The 16,053-nt window shown below is 41.2% G+C and overlaps 1 protein-coding gene across 3 annotated transcripts in view; it reads right to left on the reverse strand.

Annotated features, from left to right (window-relative positions):
- Nucleotides 1-4,879: 4,879 nt before the first annotated feature.
- pdss2 (prenyl (decaprenyl) diphosphate synthase, subunit 2) overlaps nucleotides 4,880-16,053 on the reverse strand; it is a 171,959-nt gene continuing 160,785 nt past the window's right edge. For 2 of the 3 annotated variants that reach the window (XM_052025220.1, XM_052025221.1), the window contains one exon: nucleotides 4,880-5,980. In XM_052025220.1, the coding sequence (XP_051881180.1) occupies nucleotides 5,825-5,980 (156 nt within the window). In that variant the 3' untranslated portion in view covers nucleotides 4,880-5,824. The remainder of the gene's footprint in view (nucleotides 5,981-16,053) is intronic. The other variant, XR_007957048.1, reaches the window with a different exon arrangement.

A 16,053-nucleotide genomic window follows, 5' to 3' on the forward strand; every position in this document is an offset into this window, starting at 1 on the left:
TCAGTTACCAACCTACCTCACAGTTCATTACTACTGTCCAGCAATAAAGGTCCATGATGAGACACAGGAAAAATTAGACCTCTTGACATATTTCGGGAGCCACATGTCAATGAAGGCAGACATAGATAATGAAATTTTCCATCACCTTCAGTGCACCAGTAGAGCCTTTGGGCATCTGAAGAAAAATATCTGAAGACCAAGATCTTAAACCTGGCACAAAGCTCATGGTCTACGTATCTGCTTCTGAAATATGGACTTACAATAGCAGGCATCTCAAAGCCAGGAAAGACACCACTAACTCTTGTCTCTGCAAAATACTCCAAACCAACCATCAGAATTAAGTGAACCAGTGTCAGTGTCCTCTCCCAGGACAACATCCTTGGCATGGAGGACTCAGCCGGTTCTACTGGGGAGCCACATTATTCATATGTCCCACATCAGGCTCCTGCAACAGACATTCTATTCCGAGTGTTGTCATTTGTAAGAGGTTACCAATCAGGGAGAAAAAGGTTAAAGAACATTCGCAAATTCTCCTTGAAAAAGTGTAAAATCCCCACTGACCCTTGTGAAACCCTGGCCCATGACTGCTCAGAATGGGTAAGATATATTTTGGGTACCACTGAGAAGCTCAGGTCCATTCTTCAGGAGCACATAAGAGCCCAGCATAAATGGCAGAAGGTGTGTACCACTTTCCCCATCTATCCAGTCTGCAGGTTCCATATTGGGCTCATCAGCTGCCTCCTGACCACAGAACTGGAGTGGGACCAAGTCATCCTTGAACCTGTGTTTGCCTGAGAAAAGGAAGAATGCCTGAAACACCCCATCATCTGCTGTTGCACTGTGTGAAACCTATAGAAGCTATTTTGAGAAATGTGGATTAACAAGCACAATGGTGTAGGAACTGGCCTTCAGTCACATGCAATAGATGTAACATGGCAGTGCTTTTACTTTGAACTCCAGTTCTAAAAATTAATTCCACTAATATCAGTACCAGTGAATTCTGAAAGTGACTACAATGAGCAGATACTGCTGTATTGCACGTTTAACACCAAGGATGAGATCCCACTATGTTTTAAACAAAGAAACTAGACTGTAGATGGAGAACAGTTTTCTCAAATGGAAATAAGAACAATAAATTCTTGCAAATATATTCTGCAATTCTTGCAAGAATATTCAGCGAGAATATTATGTTGCTTTTCACTCACTGCTCCTGTAGAAACTTTCTCACTGTTACACCTTGGTTTGTCAAAGATTTTCCATTATGATTCTTCTCAGCAGGAACAAGTCATTCCACTTCTGCGGCTAATCAGTACATCAAATCTATTCCACCATGGAGTAACTGGTGAAGAGTCTAGTCTTCTGCAAAAATAACTTCAATATAATATTTAATATGTATTGCCCTTCACTGAAAAAGTATGTGCTTTGTTTCTTTTTATAGATCAGAGGGCATGAGTGACATTTTATTGTATAGAAAGATATTTTGGCACCTGGATTGTTTAGCCATGCCTTCAAGGTGAATCATTTTTATTTAACTGTCAGAAGAAAGGCTTTGAGAGTTTTCATCTCAGTGATACCATGAAAGTGCTAACTCAAACCCTCAACCAGTAAGCATGGATCAGGAAAATGGGGGGAAGCAGGCAGGGAGAAAAGGATAAGAGTAAGCTGGGAGATATGAAAGCCAGAGTTTCTGTACAGTAGAATAGATCACGGTGGATTTTGCTACAAAAATCTTCATGGGCCAACCCTTTGTATGGGCTAAAATTGAAGAACAGCATTGAACACCAACATGTGGAACCAGAGGAGTCAACAAACTCGATCACTGCCACACCACCATCAAGAATGCTTACCGTGCCATCCCGCGCTCGCACTTTGGCAAGTCCGATCACCTGGCTGTACTTCTACTCTCGACCTATAGGCAGGGACTGAGGACCACAGCACCAGTGGCAAGGACTACGAAGGTATGGTCAAGGGAGGTGGAGGACTGTTTACAGGACTGCTTTGAATTGGTGGACTGGAACATATTCAGGGATTCATCTTCAGATCTGAACGAAAATGCCACAGCCATCACTGACTTGATCAAGACGTGCATGGATGAGTGTGTGCCTTTGAAAACATACCGAGTTTTTCGAAACCCAGAAACCCTGGATGAACCGGGAGATTCACAGCCTGCTGAGGGCTAGATCTGTGGAGTTCAAGACTGGCGATCCAGAATCCTACAAGAAGTCCAGGTACAACCTATGGAAGGCCGTCGTGAGAGCGAAAGAGCAATTCCGTGTGAAGTTAGAGACAAAAATCCCACCTGGCTCATTCTCTCTTCTCTCCTCTCCCATCAGGCAGAAGATACAGGAGCCTGAGGGCACATATCACCAGGCTCAAGGACAGCTTCTATCCCACTGTGATAAGACTATTGAATGGTTCCCTTATGAGATGGACTCTTGACCTCACAAACTACCTCCTTATGACTTAGCGCCTTATTGTCTACCTGCACTGCACTTTCCTGTAGCTGTGACATTTTACTCTGTATTCTGTAATTGTTTTTACCCTGTACTACCTCAATGCACTGTGTAATGAATTGATCTGCACGAACAGTATGCAAGACAAGTTTTTCACTGTACCTCGGTACAAGTGACAATAATAAACCAATACCAATACAATCGGATGCACGACAGCTGTAGCAGGTTTTGCATGCCATTACTTCCTACAAGGCAAAACCTAACAGCATAAATGGCAGTGATGCTTCACTCCTTGATGAGCTCAACACCTTTTATGCACACTTTAAAAAGGAGAATAACACTACACCTGTGCGAATCCCCTCAGCATCCGGTGTCCCTGTGATCTCTGTCTCAGAGGCCGATGTCAGAACATCCTTCAAGAGGGTGGACCTTCGCAAAGCATCAGGTCCTGGTGTACCTGGCAGGGTACTGAAAACCTGTGCTGACCAACTGGTTGGAGTGTTCAAGGACATCTTCAACCTCTCACTGCTGCCGTCTGAGGTTCCCACTGGCTTCAGAAGGGCATCAATTATACTGGTGCCCAAGAAGACCAGGGTGAGTTGCCTCAATGACTATTGCCCAGTAGCACTCACATCTACTGTGGTGAAGTGCTTTGAGAGGTTGGTTATTGCTAGAATTAACTCCTGTCTGAACAAGGACCTGGACCTGCTGACAATCAACACAGGCGCACCTCAAGGATGCGTGCTAAGCCCATTGCACTACTCTCTTTACACTCATGACTCTGTAGATAGGCATGGCTCAAATGCCATCTATAAATTCACTGATGACACCACTGTTGTTGGCAGAATCTCAGATAGCCATGAGAAGGCATACTGCAGTGAGATAGATCAGCTGGTTGAGTGGTGTCACAACAACAATCTCGAACTCAACATCAGCAAGACCAAGGAATTGATTGTGGACTTCAGGAAGGGGAAGTCGGGAGAACACACACCAGTCCTCATTGAGGGGTCAGTGGTGGAAAGGATGAGCAGCTTCAAGTTCCTGGGTGTCAACATCTCAGAGGATCTATCCTGGGCCCAACACACTGATGCAATGATGAAGAAGGCACGCCAGCGGCTCTACTTCATTAGGAGTTTGAGGAGATTTGGTATGTCACCTTCAAGAGGCAGTGCCTCAAAAAGGCAGCATCCATCATTAAGGACCCTCACCACCCGGAACATGCCCTCTTCAAGTTACTACCATCAGGGAGGAGGTACAGGAGCCTGATGACCCACACTCAACATTTCAGGAACAGCTTCTTCCCCTCCGCCATCAGATTTCTGAACAGTCCAAGAATACTACTTTGTTATTCCTCTTTTGCACTATTTATTTATTTTTGTAACTTATGGTAATTTTTATGTCTTTATGTCTTGCACTGTACTGCTGCCACAAAACAACAAATTTCATGACAATACCAGTGATAATAAGCCTGATTCTGATTCTGATTCTAATTCACTGGAGTTCCCCAAGTGTAATTGGCCAAACGGCACATCCTAAGAATTTCCCAGTGTCCCTTGCTCTGCACAGATCAAAACCATAGTGACATAAACACTTATGAGTTCAAGACTTTATTGATATAAAACATGATGTAGTTATCTGCTTCTTTATGTTGGAGGAGAGATGCCTTGGACATGGAGGATGCAGATTAGGAAAAACAATTCCTCAGACAGATTGCATTTTTCTAATTAAACCTAAAAAGGAATGAAGTTGTAAGTTAAGACATCTCAGATGGAGATCATCTGCGTTGTCAAAATGTGGCTCTACCACAAAGAAGACACCCGACAGACAAATCACACATGACTACCGGGTAGAGAACAAAAATTACTGCACTGAGATTATTTTTATGGAAAATTATTTTTCTTGTATCTACTGAAATCAGCATAATGGAGGTAACTAAAGACATTTATAAAGCAAAAGGAGTACAATAATGTGATGCAATGCTTTTTTGTGAGGAATCTGGAGAATGTAAACACACTAATTATTTGAGTGAACTTTGTAATAAAATCTGCTTGCTGTGCTGGCTGTCTTCAGATTAAAATTGGGCTGTAATTACACCACAGAAGGAAGAAAGGTAGCTTAGTCCCAATCCAGACCATTTATGTAAACTCAGCCTTCTTGTCAACGTTGCTCTCAGGTTGCATGAATGCAAACCACAAAAATCATCTCTATGAACAAAATAGAGACAGTGTCAATTTACAGACGTGATATCCCATATACTGCGACTGTCATTTTTGCTTCATTGTTCAAGACTTTTCCAAGTCCTAAGGTTAAAAAGAAACTTATTTTTGTCTCAGCAAGAACATGATGAATGTTAAATGAATGAGAATAGCTTTCTGGGATGAGAGAAGTACATTTTATATTTTAAGTAGAGACACAAGACTGGCAGCTCTTATTTTAGGCATTTTATTATAAAATCATTCTTCTACCTTTGGTTAGAGCCATCAACAGATGCAGGCAGAAAAAGACAACTTTGAGGGATATAAAACAGACATACACTTTAACAAATGGTGCATTTTCTAATTTTACCACAAACAAATTATTGATTTACTGTTGCAGTTTTAAGTGTAGTATTTGTCTGAAGGTATCAAACTGGACCTTCCCAATAAATAGGGAAACCCAAAAGAACACATCAGCAACAACAAGATCTGGTGAAAAATAATCAAACCTTGACTGTATATGTGCAAGATGTAATAAATCAATGGTGATGTTTTTAAATCAAACTAACATCTTTTTTTTCACAATTGACAAATAGGAATTTAAACAACTATATTGTTTGTGCAACCTTGGGTGAAATCTTTATGCTAAAAATTGCCCTATAGGGTGATAAATTGGACGACACTCTGATATGGCAGGTCTATCAGGCAGGTTGTGAAGTGTTTCTTGCAACACCTGCAGTCTCATTCCCCCCATCCTCCAAGTGTAGGGAAAAAACCACAGGCCACCACAGTGGCGCCATCCCTGGTTGTGTCCAATCAATACGGCCTTATTTCCTGTCCATTTGCTGAGGTCACAGCAGCAAAACTCATTAATTATTTCTGCCCTTGCTGCCTCCAGTGTGCTTCTGGCATGACAAGGGAAAACTGTTTGACCTTTCTGCAAATTTCTGTAATTTTTTTTTGCAGGGGGAGGTGAGGGAGAAGGAAAAGCCCATGCTGACTTGCTTCATTACACTGTGATTAAAAGAATAAATCTTTATCCATCACAGTGCACAATTTCAATCAGAACTAACTACATCTTGATTTATTTTTCAAAGAAGGATGAAGTAGCAGGTTCCACTGACATCTTATCCTCCTGGATTTATGATAGTTTGATTTTCCATTGCAATTCACTATTTAGAATTTGGTTACAGCATAAATTATGTTTTCCAAAGTTGATCTTGCTTCAGAAGTAGGAAAGCATCTTAGGGCTTCCAATGCTTGGTTTCCATGGTAATGGCATAATTCAAAAGATGAGCTCACACCTTTTCCAGCCTTGATTATTTGACGCAACTACAGAAAGAAAAAAAAAATCAGGAGAAGTACATACTTAATCTTTTGTATATTTGAAAAAATACCACTTGGTTTGGAATGCACTGCCTGGGGTGGTGGTGGAGGCTGATACATTGGACAAGTTCAAGAGATTGTTAGATAAGCATATGGAGGAGTTTAAGATAGAGGGATATGTGGGAGGAAGGGGTTAGATAGTCTTAGGTGTGGTTTAAAGGGCGGCACAACATGGTGGGCCGAAGGGCCTGTATTGTGCTGTATTGTTCTGTGGTGCTATGGTTTGTTTCCAATTATACCATCATACATTCCTATTTTAATAACTTTAAGAAAAACAAACATATTTATCAGATTAATCGATAGGTTTTGAAAGTTCACACTCACAAAATTAAGCTTTTACAAACAACTGTCAAGATTACCCGTTGTACATTATTAGGAACTTTAAGATACGCTGCTGTTAGTAAACTTATTTGGCATGAAATGCAGCAAGAAACTGTTCAAAACTGTTCACATCTATGCAAAGGAATTTCAAGTCAAGAAGCATTGTAGAAAAATGAATATTCCAGAAAGCCTGAAAGCCACTTTAAAAAAACCCTTTACTGAAAAATATTAGGGCTTCTAAAACACGACTGATTAAATTATTCTGAATAGGTACTTTGGTTTTGAAAGTAAATTACATGAGGTAAGTTAATTTTAATGCACTCAGCAATATTTCCCATATATCAGGGACTATAAAGAAGTAATCCTTAACGTCAAGTGTTGTTTAGTTTATGGTGATTATTGTAAAAAGCATTCTGACCCTCAACAAAGTTTATAGCCAAATACATTTTTTAATATCACAAATACTGTCTATAGTTACTTGGGTAGTAATGTTTGGTTCTGTCTCTACTTCATCTGTTTTGTGTCATCTTCAACATTTTCCTGGTTAACCTACCATCTTCCACTCAGCTAAAGCACATCCTATCCTTCACCGTCTTGTGTGTCCATTGCTTGTCCTGCCTCATCTATTTTAAGTACCACATTTGCAACTCAAAATTAAAAGTGTTATGCTTGTTTATATTTCTTTGTCCAGCAGTGCAACTTCCCCTCAAATTCCCTCTTTGCTATTTGCCTTTCCACCTTCCCCTTCCCCTTATGTTCTTCCTTAAAATCCACCTTATTAACCAACTTTTGGGTTAGCCTCCCTACCTTTGGCTTGATGTTTCTCTCTCCTACGAAGAACCTTGGGATTTGTTTTAAGTTGGATATTATTTTAGTGCATAATGTTATTATAAATTTTTTGTTAAGAAACATAAATATCATAAAGCAATAAAAAAAATTCAACATGATCAATCTGACTCAATGCATTAAAGCTAGGGTGTAGCACAAATCTGGATAGTTCTCAAAAAGCAGGCACAGACATGACAGGTCACGTGATCACCTACTGTACCATAAGATTACAGCATTTCAGGAAATAACTAAGCTTCTATTGAGAGAGACTGCTGCAGTTTCAATTATATCTAGGAAGGATGTGGAGGTTTTGGAGAAGGTGCAGAAGAGGTTTACCAGGATGCTGCCTGGATTAGGGGGCATGTGCTATAAAGAGCGGTTGGACAAACTTGAGAAGTTTCTTCTGGAGCGTCGGAGGCTGAGGGGGCACCTGATAGATGTTTAAAAGATTATGAGATACATGGATAGAGTAGACAGCAGGTAGCTTTTTCCCAGGCATTTAAGAGGTTCTTAGATAGGCACATAAATGTGCAGAGAATAGAGGGATATGGACCTCATGTAGGCAGAAAGGATCAGTTTACATTGGTGTTTGATTAGTTTGGCACAACATTGTGGGCCAAAGGGCCTGTTCCTGTGCTGTACTGTTCTGTTCTATGTTCTATATATATTGTTTTCAATTATATTCCGTTTCCCATGAGTCATAGGAGCAGAATTAGGCCATTCGGCCCATCGAGTCTGGTCCATCATTCAATCCTGACTGATTGACTTCTTCTCAACTTCATTCTCCTGCCTTCTCCCCATAACCTTTGATGCCCTTACTAATCAAGAACCTATCAACCTCCACTTTAAGTATACCCAATGACTTGATCTCCACAGCCATACGTGGCAATGAATTCCACAGATTCACCATCCTCTGGCTAAAAAAATTCTTCCTCATCCCTGTTCTAAAGGGACGTCCTTCTATTCTGAGGCTGTGCCGTCTGGTCCTAGACTCTCCCACTACTGGAAACATTCGCTCCACGTCCACTCCATCCAGGCCTTTCAATATTCAATAGGCTTCAATGAGGTCCCCCCTCATCCTTCTAAACTCCAGCGAGTACAGGCCCACAGCCATTAAAAGCTCCTTATACGTTAACCCTTTCATTTGCGGGATCATTCTTGCAAACCTCTTCTGGACCCTCTCCAATGCCAGCACATCCTTCCTTAGATATGGGTCCAACAGTGCTCACAATACTCCAAATGTGGTCTGACCAACGTCTTACAAAGCCTCAGCATTACATCCTTGCTTTTATATTCTAGTTCTCTTGAAATGAATGCTAACATTGCATTTGCCTTCCTTACTACTGACTCAACCTGCAAGTTAACCTTTAGGGAATCCTGCACTAGGACTCCCAAGTCCCTTTGCACCTCCAATTTCTGAATTTGCTCCCCGTTTAGAAAATAGTCTATGCCTTTATTCCTTCTACCAAAATGCATGACCATACACTTCCCTACGCTGTATTCCATCTGCCACTTCTTTGCCCATTTGAACGTGGACTGACACCTCCTATACACACATACATACACATACTATGTCTTCCCCTTTTACTGGCTGGACATCATGGTGTTATTTAATATATTGATATTGATATGCTGCTGATTATCATTATTATTATTATCATGGTTCATTTGCACACTGCCTTTTTATTTTTTTTATATACTTTATATTTGTGTAAGTATGTTTGTTTTATTTTATAGTTATAATTGCTCTTATCAACTTACTGTTTTGGTTTTTATTAGGCAAGGGAGTGCCATCGTAATCTCGTTGTGTTGTTGTTGCAACAGTACAATGACAAATAAAGAATAAACATTCTCCCAACCTGTCCAAGTCCTACTGCAGACTCCCTGCTTCCTCAATGCTACCTGCCCCCCCCCCACCTATCTTTGTATCATCCCCAAACTTGGCCACAAAGCCATCAATTCCTTCATCCAGGTCATTAACATATAACATGAAAAGTAGCGGACCCAACACTGACCCCTGGGGAACACCACTAGTCACTGGCAGCCAACCAGAAAAGCCCCCTTTATTCCCACTCTTTGCCTTCTGCCAGTCAGCCGATCTTCTATCCATGCTAGCACCTTTCCTGTAATACCACGGGCTCCGATCTTGTTTAGCAGCCTCATGTGTGGCACCTTGTCAAAGGCCTTCCGAAAATCCAAGTAAAGAACATCCATTGACTCTCCTTTATCTATTCTGTCTGTTACTTCCTCAAAGAATTCCAACAGATTTGTCAGGCAAGATCTCCCCTTAAGGAAACCATGCTGACTTTTGCCTATTTTATCATGTGCTTCCAAATACCCCGAAACCTCATCCTTAATAATGGACTCTAATATCTTACCAACCACTGAAGTCAGGCTAACTGGCCTATAATTGCCTGTCTTTAGCCTCCCTCCCTTCTTAAAGAATGGAGTGATATTTGTGATTTTCCAGTTCTTCGGAACCATTTCTGAATCTCGTGATTCTTGAAGGATCATTACTAATGCCTCCACAATCTCTTCAGCTATCTCTTTCAGAAACCCTGGGGTGTAGTCCATCCGGTCCAGGTGAATTATCCACCTTCAGACTTATCAGGTTCCCAAGCACCTTCTCCTTAGTAATAGTGACTGCAATCACTTCTGCACTCTGACTCTCTCGAATTTCTGGCATGTTGCTGGTGTCTTCCACGGTGAAGACTGACACAAATAGTTATTCAATTAGTCCGCCATTTCTTTGTTCCCCATTACTACCTCTCCAGCATCATTTTCCAGCAGTCCGATGTCCACTCTTTCCTCTCTTTTACTCTTTATATATCTGAGAAAGCTTTTAGTATCCTCTTTTATATTACTGGTTAGCTTACCTTCATATTTCATCTTTTCTCCCCTTATTGCTTTTTAAGTTGCCTTCTGTTGGTTTTTAAAACCTTCCCAATCCTCTAGCTTCCCACTAATTTTTACAATATTGCATACCCTCTCTTTTGCTTTCATGCTGTCTTTGACCTCCCTTGTCAGCCATGGTTGCCTCATCCTCCCTTTAGAATGCTTCTTCTTCTTTGGGAATGAACTGATCCTGTGTCTTCCGAATTAATCCCAGACACTCCTGCCATTGCTGCTCTACCGTCATCCCTGTTGGGGTCCCCTTCCAATCAACTTTGGCCAGCTCCTCTCTCATGCCTCTGTAGTTACCTTTACTCAACTGTAAGACCAATACATCTGATTCTAACTTCTCCCTCTCAAACTGCAGGGTGAATTCTATCTGCTCTAAAAAGCCATCTAGTAGGCATTCTACAAATTCCTTCTCCTGGAATCCAGTACCAATCCAATTTTCCCAATCTACCTGCATACTAAAATCCGCCAAGACCATCGTAACATTGCCCTTCTTACATGCCTTTTCTATCTCCTGTTGTAATTTGTACCCCACATCCTGACCACTATTCAGAGGCCTGTATACAACTCCCATCAGGGTCTTTTTACCTTTGCAGTTTCTTAACTCTACCCAAAAGGATTCTACATCTTCTGATCCTATGTCACTTCTTGCTAAGGATTTGGTTTAATTATTTTTTACCAACAGAGCCACCCCACCCCCTCTGCCCACCTGCCTGTCTTTTCTATAGGATGTGTATCCTTGGATGTTTAGCTCCTAGCTGCGATCTTCTTTCAACCATGACTCTGTGATGCCCACAATGTTACACTTACCACGTTCTAACTGCGCTATAAGCTCATCTATCTTATTTCGTATACTGCGTGCATTCAAAAACAACACCTTCAATCCTGTATTCACCACCCTTCTTGTCAAATTTGTCTCCATGTTGCCCGAAGTTAAATTCTTATCCCTTCCTAATCTTTCTGTCTTATTCTTTATTATGGAGATTTCAGTACTCTTTCCTGCACTCTCCTCCCCTTTTACTTTATCCATACTTTTCCAGTCTGTTGAATCCACCCACCTACTATTTAGTTTAAAGCCCTATCTATAGCCCTAGTTCTGCGATTTGCCAGAACCCTGGTCCCAGCATGGTTTAGGTGGAGCCTGTCCCATTGGAACAGCTCCCTCCTTCCCCAATGCTGGCACCAATGTCCCACAAATTCAAAGCCACTTCTCCCACACCAATCTTTGAGCCACACATTTAACTCTGATCTTATTGACCCTGTGCCAATTTGCACGTGACTCAGGTAGCAATCCAAAGAGTATTATCTTTTTGGTTCTGCTTTTTAATTTAGTCCCTAGCTGCTCAAATTCCCTCATCAGAACCTCTTTCCTTGTTCTACCTACGTTGTTGGTACCCACTTGGACCACAACAACTGGATCTTTCCCCTCCCACTCCAAATTCTTCTGCAGGTCACAGGAGATGTCCCGAAGCTGGGCACCAGGCAGACAACACAGCTTTGGGTCTCTCAATCCTTGCGATGGAGAATCGTGTCTATTCCCCTACCTATACTATCCCCAATTACATCTACATTTCTCTTCTCTCCCCCCACCCCCCCCCACCCCTTGAATGGCTCCCTGAACCATGGTGCCATGGTTCAATTATTCATTCTACAGCCCCCACTCTCATCCGCACAGGGAACGAGAATCTCAGACCTGCTGGACAAGCTCAAGGGCTGAGGCTCCTCCAGCACTACCTTTTGGATCCCCCTACCTGCCTCACTCGCAGTCACACCCTCTTGTCCCTGACCACAGACTGAATTTGAAGTAGTTAATCTAATGGGTGTGACAGCCTCCTGAAACACAGTGTCCAGGTAACTCTCCCCCTCCCTGATGCGCCACGGCAAGTTTTCTTCATGTAGTACAAACATCCTGAGTAGGCTCTGTAGATGCATAGAGTCATAGAGTCACAGAGCAATACAGCATGGATACAGGCCCTTGGGCCCAACGAGTCTATGCCGACCATGGTGTCCACCCAGCTAGTCTCAATTTCCTGCGTTTGGCCCACATCCCTCTAAGCCCCGCCCCTCCATGTATCTATCCAAGTGCTTCTTAAATAATACTATTGTACCTGCCTCACCCACTTCCTCTGGCAGCTCGTTCCATATACTCACCACCCTCTGCGTGAAAAAGTTGCTCCTCAGGTCCCTTTTAAGTCTTACCCCTCTCACCCTAAATCTATGCCCCTTAGTTTTGGGCCCCCCTACCCTGGGAAAAACACTCTTACCATCCACCTTATCTATACCTCTCATAATTTTAACGCTTCTATAAGGTCGCCCCTCATTCTCCTGCGTTCCAAGGAATAAAGACCTATCCTGGCCAACCTCTCCCTATAACTCAGGCCCTCTAGTCCTGGCAACATCCTTGTAAATCTTTTCTGCACTCTTTCCAGTTTAACCATATCTTTCCTATAACAGGTGACCAAAAAACTGTACACAGTATTCTGAGTGCAGCTTCACCGATAACTTGTACAACTGCAACATAATGTCCCAACTCCTATACTCAATGCCCTGACTGATGAAGACCAGTGTGCTAAACTCCTTTCTCACCACCCTGTCTGCCTGTGATGCCGCTTTCAACAAACTATGCACTTGTACTCCTAGGTCCCTCTGTTCCATTACACTCCCTAATGCCCTACCATTCATAGTACAGGTCCTAGCTGGTTTGACCTTCCAAAATGCATCACTTTACACTTATCTGTATTGAGATCCATTTGCTGCTCCTCAGCCCACTTCCCTAACTGATCAAGATCCCAGAATAATCTCCGATAACCTTCTTCACTATCAACAACACCTCCTAATTTTGTGTCATCCACAAGCTTACCGATCAAGCCTTGTACATTTGCATCCAAATCACTTATATACTGTAAATAATGAATAACAAGTGTCCCAACACTGACTACCGCAGCACACCATTTGTCACTGGCCTCCATTATGTTGACATTGCTGCTTACTAAATATATACTGTAACTTTTGCTCACTTGGCTGCTTGCTTTGTTTTCTGTAAAATAGGCTATTTGTTTAAATCCTACCCCACCACCAACGGTTGAGCTGACATAGAAGTGCCAAGAGATCCATGATGTGCCAAATGTGACTTGCAGACTGCATTCAGGTTAGGGTCACTACCTGTGCAGCCGTAAAGTTTATAAGGAATCTGTAGCACCTGAGTTATGATAGAACATTGGTGAAATTGGGAACTCACCCTCAAAAGGTGGTGAGAGAGGTGACCTTGTGAACCCATGTATTTGATTGGCCATGGCATTATACAAATGGAGTCAAAATCAGATACCTTCAAATGAACTTTGAGGATGAAGAGAAATTGGATGCATTTAAACACCTTATGTTATAGCTCACACTCTCTTCCCTTCTTTATACATTTAATTGTAAATTCCCAAGTACAGACTTACAATGGCAACAACTTCTGTGCTATTTGGCTGCTCGCCCATGTTTGCAATGCAAACTGCACTGATTGCCCTGCTCTATGTAAGGTCTTGATGCTTGTGGTGTTAACTTTCCAAACTTGGTTGGTTAAAAAACGGATTTTCATTTAAAAAATACAGTCAGAAGGCGGCTTAGGGACTGTCAATTTTTGACCAGACCATAAAAACTTCAAAGACAGAGGTTCCAGTGCTTTTAAAAAAGTGAAAAAAATGAATGGGAGATACTGAGGTGGTTGTCAAGATGGAAAGGAGACCAGAGATGCAGCAAGCAGAGCAGCAAGAAGGTAGAAAGCGCAATGGCAAGGAGACAATGAGAGAGCAGCAAGGAGACTGAGAGTACTGTAGTGAGAACTATGACATGTATTTAAAACATGACTAAAGAAATCCATGTGTAAAGTATAGTTAGGTTAAAATTTGTTTTTTTGGAAGTGGAGTCAGTTGTAAATCTGACCATCCACACAGATTGTTGCGCATCTCTTCAATAAACCCTTCATGCAAATTGCACCCTCAATGTGCATCCATTGGAGAGAGGGTGTAATAACTGAATATCAAGTTTACTCTGGCAGTTGCCATTGTAAATCTGGCATGGAAATTTACAATTTATAAAAATAGGGGTAAAAGGTGCAAGATCAAAATAGATATAAATAGCCCTGGTCCAATTACGCTCCATCTGTGTAATGTCATGGCCAATCAAATACAAACGTCCACAGGATCACCTCTCACATATAATTTATTGAGGTGAGATGCCCAAATTTCTCCAGTTACCCATCATAACTCAGGTGCTTAAAGGGTGCTCTTCATATAACCCTCAGTGCTTCATCTCGGTCCCTGTTGTGTCAAAACAAAATGAACTGATATTGGTATTGGTTTATTGTTGTCACATGTACTGAGGCACAGTGAAAAACTTAGTTTTGCATGCCAGCCATACAGATCATTTCAAAACATAAGTATGAGGTAGTACAAGGAAAAGCAATAACAGAATACAGAATATAGTGTTATAGTTACAGAGGAAGTGCAGTGCAGGTATACAATAAGATGCAAGAACCATGATGAGGTAGATTGTGAAGTCACAAGTTCATCTTAAGATGAACTCTTGAACCTGTTCAAGAGTCTTATAACAGCACGATAGAAGCTGTCCTTGAGGCTGTTGGTGCGTGTTTTCAAGCTTTTGTATCTTTTGCCTGATGGAAGGGGATGGGGTGGCAGAGAAGAGAGGATGTGAGGTGGGAGGGGTCTTTGATTATGCTGGCCACTTTTCTGAGGCAGTGAGAAGTATAGAGAGAGCAGCAAGGTGTAGACAGATGGATACAGTGTTATACAGCATCCACACTGGATACAGTATTATTAGTAGAGCCTTACTGGAGCACTATATATTTTCATCACGACTTCCTTTGACATGTATTCTATTGCTTTAGCTGTAAAGGTCAACATTCAATTAGTTTTATTGATTGCTGATCTCTATTTGTTGGATATGCTGAACCACAAGTCTTAGAGGACATGTTCAGTCCACTACTACTTATAGATCTCTTTTAACTTCATCGCTGTTTGATTTTTTTTCCATGAGGTAAATTGGTTGGCCAACTTCCTCGTATGCATTTCAAATTTCTGCTGTTCTGCCTCCTTACATATTCACTCAAGCATATATTAGAATTTCTAATCTGGCTCCCTATATTTTACTGCCTGCTTTAGTTTAGCATTATCTGCAAATTTTATTAATTTATAATGGGTTTCTGAATTCAATTCAATTTACCTTCAGTTAGTGCTGTCAACAATGATCCCTGGCACACTCCAATGTAACTCTTCCAATGAACATCATTTTCTAACCTCATCTGCATACTCAGTTTTAATCTGAAATTCCCACAGCATACCTTCAGCAAGTCCACCTTTAATATGTCATACAGTTTCCTTCCATTTCATTACTATAATTTCTAAAACTTCTATTTGCAAGGTCATCTATGTTATTGTGCAAATTATGATGAATAGATTAATAATCCAGAGCCTTACAGAACAATTTTGCAGACAGCAGTTTTTAAACGTCTTCAAGGTGGGACAAGGATCCCAAAGAAAAAAAATATCTGGAAGTCACTAGGATGCATGCTGTGTGGGTATGCACACCTCTTTTCCCAGTTATTCAACTTTTAATACCCATTTAAAAGTTGTCTTAATAACTCAACCGTTTGGCCTTAATCAACATTTGTTGTGTGTTTCACGTTTCCATGGAAGGTTGTTGTCCAGTTCCATCAAAATCAGATTATGTAAATCAGGGCTGGTTCCCTCTGCATCAGGAGGTACAAAAAACTGAATGGAAATAAGCACAACATGTACCACCTTTATTTGATATTTCTACCATTCTACCGACAGATCTTTTGACTGAATAATCCAAAAAAGTTTATGGAAAAAAATTCAGTACTAGTATGATAACATTAGCTTTTAAATTTCTGTATAATTTATGATAATAACCCATTGCAGAATATGATAAATTTGAAACATCAA

This window comes from Pristis pectinata, chromosome 10 (assembly GCF_009764475.1).
Source record: "Pristis pectinata isolate sPriPec2 chromosome 10, sPriPec2.1.pri, whole genome shotgun sequence".
Taxonomy (NCBI): domain Eukaryota; kingdom Metazoa; phylum Chordata; class Chondrichthyes; order Rhinopristiformes; family Pristidae; genus Pristis; species Pristis pectinata.